Raw genomic sequence first — 7,088 nt, 5'->3', positions numbered from 1 at the left:
ACTTCTTTATATAAGCCCAAAGCTGGAAACAGATGAACCTGTGACTTTACTCGACGGTACTACAGTTAGAAGATATCCCACACACAGGAACCGGTTCAAACGAAGCTAAAAAAGCTAAAGCAACGACAGGATGGGGGCGTGAGGCAAAACTCGCCTGTCAGTCTAATCTAATAGGATCAACATGCTGTGAGAAGTGAGTATCTGGAGATATTAAATACCCCATAGGGCCAATAACCCCATATTTGTTCTTTGCGCTTTTCCCGTGGCGACAGCAGACTGCCCGAAATACTCACCTAAAATGTTTGTTTCGGTCTACTGCCGTTAGGTACTGTTTTTGCGTCAGGCGGCTGCATTCTATATGCGGTCTATAGAGTTTATATGCGGTTTCGAAACTTTTCGACTACTTTATCTGGTACCCCTACAAACGCCCTCATGCCGACCCGAAGTACTGATAAGCCCTCTTACCATCTTTACTATTTCACGTCTAGTAATTTTTCTCAACGATTTTTCCAAAGCAATTATCATAATAGTAATTAAACATCTACTAAAATAAGAACATCGGTTTCATGCAAATCCCCCTCACCGCCTTGCTTCATTATGCGTCATCTCTTTATTTGTATCAACAGCTTTTCGTTTACATCGGCGTTGACTGTTGTTGTCGTTTTTGGTAATGTTGATACTATATGAGGGAAAGGATCATGCAGTTAAGCGCATTATGTACCCACCCCACGCTACGTGACTGCCATCGATTGCCCCAATCTATTGAATACCGACGGCACTATTCGTTCATCACCGTCTCTGTTCGTTAATGACATATCTGGAGAACGGATGCGTACGTTCGATTCTATTTCCAATATTTTTGCTGCTATAGCTTCCTAAAATTATGTACCTGTTATAGCTATTTGCAATAACATTAATCTCAGTGTGTCTGCGGGGACGAACGTTTTACTGAATTGAGGAAAAATTCGAGTTTCCATGCCTACAATCTAGGTACGTCTCGTTTATTGTTGTTCTTTGCTGCTGCTGCTGCTACTGCCGCCGCTGCGATTGACTAGAGAAAAGAAGCCTCAGTGCTAGATATTGCATCACCAACCCATGTGCTCCCATTATTATCTCGTCCTTTTCGGCAATGAGTCTTCTTATGAGCGCATGTAACGCTACTAATGTTACACGATAATCGACCACCAGACATCAGTTTTACTAGTGATTTCCGGCATTTGAAGTCACGAACTTCAATAAAGCTCTACTCAGCCTCAGACCAATGTCCAATTAACATTGTGCCAATGGCACATTATTTGATTGGTTAGTTGATGCTTCCTCGTTGTACTGTCGTAGTCTTCCGCGCTTTCCTACATGCTAGAAGCTTACACCACGTCAACACGTCACGCGCAAAACTGGCTTGCAAATTTCCTTCCCTTTTCCATGTCCCCTCTAACGACAACTTTTCATTTCATCGTTGTCATTGTTCTCGCATCTGCTGCCTATCTACGTATTATTATTGTCGCATTATATCGCATTTATGAATCTGTTTATGATTGGATAGTGCACCGCTGGCGAAATACGTCTGCCGTACCTTTATTGCATGTTTACATTGCTTCCATGATTGATCGGGTCCTTGTTCGGTTTTCATTGTTTGCTTGCTTGCCTCTGCATAGATGTAAGGTTTGTGGTGCTTATTTTATTGTTCTCGTTTCATCGTAAGTTTGATTTAAAAAATGTCACTGCAATTAGTTGATTCAAGAGAACAATCTGATAATGTACCACTGAATATATCTACGCATACTATCAATTCACTGCTCAAATAGTTGTGAGACCCCTACGAATATCGCTTAATATCTTCACTATTTAGCCCCACTCAGAACAAGCCCCACTTGGTTATAACAATCTGTGGGTTTTGCATCTTATTCACATATCCTGTACGACCGTTTGCTGCTTTTAGTAAACTTTTAATAATATGATCATCCTAATGCGTATTTGATATCTTTTTACTAAAGTAGCGTGTTCGCCTAGTGAACTGTTACGCTGTCTGTCATATCATTACATCACGTGTCGCTGCAGTTTTAATTTAGAGAAATACTTATATTGGAATTGACTAACATATAGAGCTTATTATTCGTATCCATAGTGGTATTAATATTATAATTATTCTGCCTCTACGTTTTTCCTGTTTGGTATTATCATTTTTCTGCGTCGATCTTCACCAGAAAGAATCATATCTACACGCGTCACGAGTATCGCATCCTCCGCAGGGTACATACATAAGGTAGAATTACGTATGAGACACGTGGCGTGAAGCAACTCTATATTTGCTGTTCTGCGGCCGATTCGGTTGTTGTTAAGGACGAAGGACGATCAAGTTCCTGCGATAGCGTAGTGGGTAACGTGTTTACCTAACAAACATAGGGACACGTGGTGATCTAAATTCGAATCCTAGTATAAGCTTCATTTCGTACTGGGAGTGATCAGGCGTCTGAGTTAATGTGTACCGGCGTAAAGGGCGATAGAATATTTTTTGGGGGCTAGCAAAGCGAGGAATGAAAACATTTGCGCGACTCGTTTACTACTACAAAGAAGCAACTCCCTTAAGCAGACGACTTCTACCCGCGCAGATACTTTATTTTAAAATAAGTTAGTCCCGCGTCGTCATCACGATAACAAACAATCATTTTGCTACCACGGTGCATATATGAGAGCAGCTGACAAAATTGCACATCACCATGTGGCGAAATACATGTACATCATCTTTTTCTTCCAGGTGAAAACCATGTGTACTTTTCCGAAAAGAAACATGACCATAAAGAACACATCACCCGCACATTTTCCTGTCACAACCGACTGGTGGTAGATGTAGATTTAATGTTGCTATGGCTACGACTGCTAAAGCTGTTAGCGCCGTTGCACTCGGCTCCCCGAAACCAAGTAGCGCAGCTGTCGCGTATCGTCGACTGGCATTTCTTTTAGAATTATCGCAATAATACCCCTCTTGTTATTCTTGTTTTAGGTGCAAGTTTGTTCATCAAGAACACCCATTCACATACCATGCCAACTGTAAAACTGTTGTCTTTAGTCAAAACACCCGTATATGTTTGTGTTTGTATTCCCTCATCATCACTATTAATAGTATACAATATATCTTAAACATACAGATGCACAGATGTCACAAAAGAGCTTGAATATCAGGACAAGTGGGGAAGGCCATCGGTTAGCGAAACGTATTTAAAGTCATAATAAAAATTAATGGATCAGCAAAAATCAATTACTACACGCTAAGCAAAATTGAGCTAAATATCCCAATGTGACCTGGGGCATAAATATCAAGCTCGTATTATTGTCAGTTGTGCAGCAAACAAATTACCTCTGTTTTTCGTCGCTACGGCAAGTTTACTTTTACATTATGTATCGCGTATCTACAGGTTTAGAAAAATGTGGGCAGCTAACACTTGGAAAGGGTGCAAGGTTCCGAGTTGTTACTTTCGTTGGTCATCCTTGTAAAATACATATTTAGGGGGAAATAAATAGCTTCTACAAACAGATTCATTTTGTCGGTTGCTAGTTTACCGCTTTGTACATTCGTTTCGACCATCCAGTCAGTCAGCTCCTGGATCCTTCGGCCATCAGCTGGATAGCATTGCCTTGATTAGCGCCCGACCCGAACACCCAGATCTATAGTACAATCATTTGGATTGATTGGTCTTTCGCTCTTATAGCCCGCGGCGTGTATCCAAGTGTCTCTTCAACCAAGTCAATTAGTAGCCAAACCCACTCGTTTCAAAAAGCCCGCCACGCTTAAATTACAATATTGTCAGCTGTCCCTAGATATGCACCGGATTTTCTGTCGGCTCACAAAGAACAAGGACGCCGTGGAATACTCCCGAAGTGACGCCGCGCTCCCGAATTCGCCCGTCCTTTGATGGAATGATCTCGTTTATTTTCGCAATGTACTTCCCTTGTCAACCAATGAACAGATGATTGATGTGCGACCTACATAAAACAGCATCGGCTAACATCAAAATCGGGAACAGCCGTGGAGGATCTACTTCACCCAGTGTAGAATAAAGCAGACAATAAATAGTCAACTTTTTTCAATTATGTTGTCGTTAAATTCCTACAAGAACTCGTATCTCCATACTCAGATCCAGTCTTCTGTTACGTACCAGATGATTTGCTGGCGCTTAAGAGATTTAAAGAAACCTAACATCGCATCCGGAACATGTCTGGTCTTTTCTAACTGATCTAGTCTTCTCTAAAAATCTATCGCTCTACAACTTCCTCGCTTTGTAGCGTAAGTATGTAAGACTGGCAATTAGTTGCCAGCATATTATTACCATATTTCATAAATACAAATCAACAAAGACAGTATCGCAAATATTCTGATCCTTATCACTACTGGATAATGCTGCTTTGTCTCATCAGCTCGAACACACACATACAGGCTTGGACGCATTTCTCGCGCAATGTTATTTGCTAAGAGCTGTTCCTTCTCTACTACATCACTGTATGGTATCTGGAAAAAAAAAAACAAAACCAGTAACAGCCGTTTCATCGGTGACTTATCAGCATTGATATTACAAAACAGATTTCTTTTTTTCGCAACATTCCTAGTGATGATAGTAGGCGACGCGGATAATAACAGATCTCGTCACGAATTTCAAAGCTGCCCGGTCCACACTATAGTCACACGGAGTCATCTACAAAAACGGCAAGAAAAAAGTCAATTTTTAAGCTTTGTAGCGGTTGCTAATTGATATTGGAGTTTGTTATAATTGAAATTGAAACGCTAATTAAACATTCAAGTGATGTGCCTGTAGCACCTTGTAAGCTAAGTTATTAATAAAATAATGTAAAGATATCACAATTGGTAATGGACAAGTTAACAAACGGTTGGAAAAGAAACTGACATAAGTAACGGTTATGGGGCGCAATTAAAAACACATAAAAAATGAATATCGATTCATTGAATGTTAACGAACTCTCCCAACAAATCGCAACATGTAAGAGACCGGAAAAGTCTCTGGCTTGGAAGACCGCTGTTTTTAAGGTCAAGGTTGTCTATTGCTCACGTCGGATAGATGAAATATAATTATACGGGGACACCAACTCGGCTCCAACGATTCATACAATTTTCGAAAAACGAAATTTATACTCATGTTACGATGCGGGCCTGTCATTTAAAAGCTTACCGTGATACCACCATTTGGTCTTCTTTGGGTTCTTACTACATGTTTTTACATATAGCGTATTGTCAGCCGGCCGCTTCTGTGAACACGAACCCACACAAACAGATAAAATTTGTTAAGTATGGAAACCAATGTATAATTAATGGCTGACAATTGCTTACAACTACACGATCTGTTAGAAAACTAACAACCCATCTAAATATTTCTTGCGACCACGAGGCGCTAGCGTGTAGCCTTAAGTTATTTGCACTGCAGCACCTCGAATGAAGACCTAACAACGATGGTCACATTCAGCAAGCAAATAATCAGCCAACGATGTTCTGTTTCTGCATTTCCATTATGTTGTTTTTGGACCATAATTATTTTAGCCCATTAGAATCCTCTTTAGCTTGTATTTCTCTATGGTAAGTCTTTTGTTACCGATTAAAGCAGTCTTTACCTTTTCTTTACACGAAGACAACATGGAAACGATGGATAAGCAGACCGCATGCACGGACAATGCAGGTGACCAATCATCAGTAAGGATCGACAAACAAATATGGCCGTTCGAATAAACATGCGGATGCACAGGGATGTTGGCCCCTACGAACGTCACCTGCGAGCAAAGAGAATAAATGTCAATTTTCAGTAGGGTTTTTGCCACTGACTGCCAGTAAGTAACCGAATCGTCGTGCGCGTAAGTATGTTTTATTGGTTATCTGCATTGGGTATGTTATTCCCTTAGATAGAGAGGCAAGCTTTACTTAATCGGAAATTTTTTTTATAAAATGTACATCTCAAGTCGAGCGAACCTTTAGGCACTTCAGTCTGATACAACCTCTAACAAGGTTACAATTATATACTTCAAAGTGTTCGTCGTCAATACAAACTATACTAAAAATATTTCGCAAGGAAATACTACGTTACATATGTACCATTACGGAACAAGGAGCGATTAGCGTTGCAGAACCTGAATATATTATAAATCGAGTATTTCGACTGTAATAGCTTTAACCGTTTTAAACTCACCCTTTTATATTAAAAAAAAAAAGCCCAGCTTCGTGATCAGTAGTAATCGGTAATCGACGTGTTATGTTTACGAACCCGTTTAGTCATTATAGATTTTTGTAGCGATTTGTTGAGTATACAAACCGAATATTACAAAGTCTACATGCATACTAGACTTCTTATCAAACAAATAAAGGCCTACAATCTCCCCTACCTCAGGCGAGTCGAAAGGGTACTTTGGGGAGAATTTAAAAAGTAGTTGAAATTTTTCTCCTTCGTATAAAGTGCCCGGAGCTCCCTCCATATCCACGACCCACCTGAAACAACACAAACCACTATTAACGGAGTTTCCTATTAAAAAATACAGCGCGTCTAGTGCTTCTTCTGTTAAATACTGCCTCTTCAAATGACTACTAGTAGCAGCTTAAAAAGAAGTATTGACTATGTCCAATTTTAAATCTCGACCACCTCAACTGCTGTCTACAGGTATGGTAGGCAAACACGCTATCACTACACCATTACGTGCACGACACGTTTAAGGAGTGTCAGTTGATTTACGATTAGTGCCAACAAAAGGTAGTTTCCAGGGGATGTGCAGATGGTGGTTTGATTAGTGATTGCCTGGTTGTGATATACATTACGAAACGGGTAATTAGCAGCATCTAGCAATGGATACAGCCTTCAGCTAAACAGCCACAACTCAACTGGCAATATTTGTCATCTGTCGCTACGTCTATCCTATAGTAAAGAGCGCATCTTTACGGATAATAAAAGCTTCCGTTTATTTTACATTAGGTTCCACTGTAATGTATAATTACATAACACAGTGGTCACAGCGTCAACCCAAATTAAAAGCAAATGAAGGTTAGGCGAAACATTCAAGGCTGATTAAACAACTAAACAATAATACTTATTACTCTATAT

The 7,088-nt window shown here is 40.1% G+C and overlaps 1 protein-coding gene across 3 annotated transcripts in view; it reads right to left on the bottom strand.

Annotated features, from left to right (window-relative positions):
• Nucleotides 1-562: 562 nt before the first annotated feature.
• Nucleotides 563-7,088, bottom strand: part of LOC111260926 (ubiquitin-conjugating enzyme E2 W) — a 16,972-nt gene continuing 10,446 nt past the window's right edge. For all 3 annotated transcript variants that reach the window (XM_022834044.2, XM_022834042.2, XM_022834043.2), the window contains exons 6-9: nucleotides 6,379-6,481; nucleotides 5,617-5,772; nucleotides 5,181-5,256; nucleotides 563-4,688 (exon numbers count right to left, since the gene is read on the bottom strand). In XM_022834044.2, the coding sequence (XP_022689779.1) occupies nucleotides 4,675-4,688; nucleotides 5,181-5,256; nucleotides 5,617-5,772; nucleotides 6,379-6,481 (349 nt within the window). In that variant the 3' untranslated portion in view covers nucleotides 563-4,674. The remainder of the gene's footprint in view (nucleotides 4,689-5,180; nucleotides 5,257-5,616; nucleotides 5,773-6,378; nucleotides 6,482-7,088) is intronic.

The sequence above is a fragment of the Varroa jacobsoni genome, unplaced genomic scaffold, assembly GCF_002532875.2.
Source record: "Varroa jacobsoni isolate VJ856 unplaced genomic scaffold, vjacob_1.0 scaffold_493, whole genome shotgun sequence".
In the NCBI taxonomy this organism is placed as follows: domain Eukaryota; kingdom Metazoa; phylum Arthropoda; class Arachnida; order Mesostigmata; family Varroidae; genus Varroa; species Varroa jacobsoni.
The sequence above is the reverse complement of the archived record's forward strand: the minus strand, read 5'-3'. Positions and strand labels throughout refer to the sequence as shown.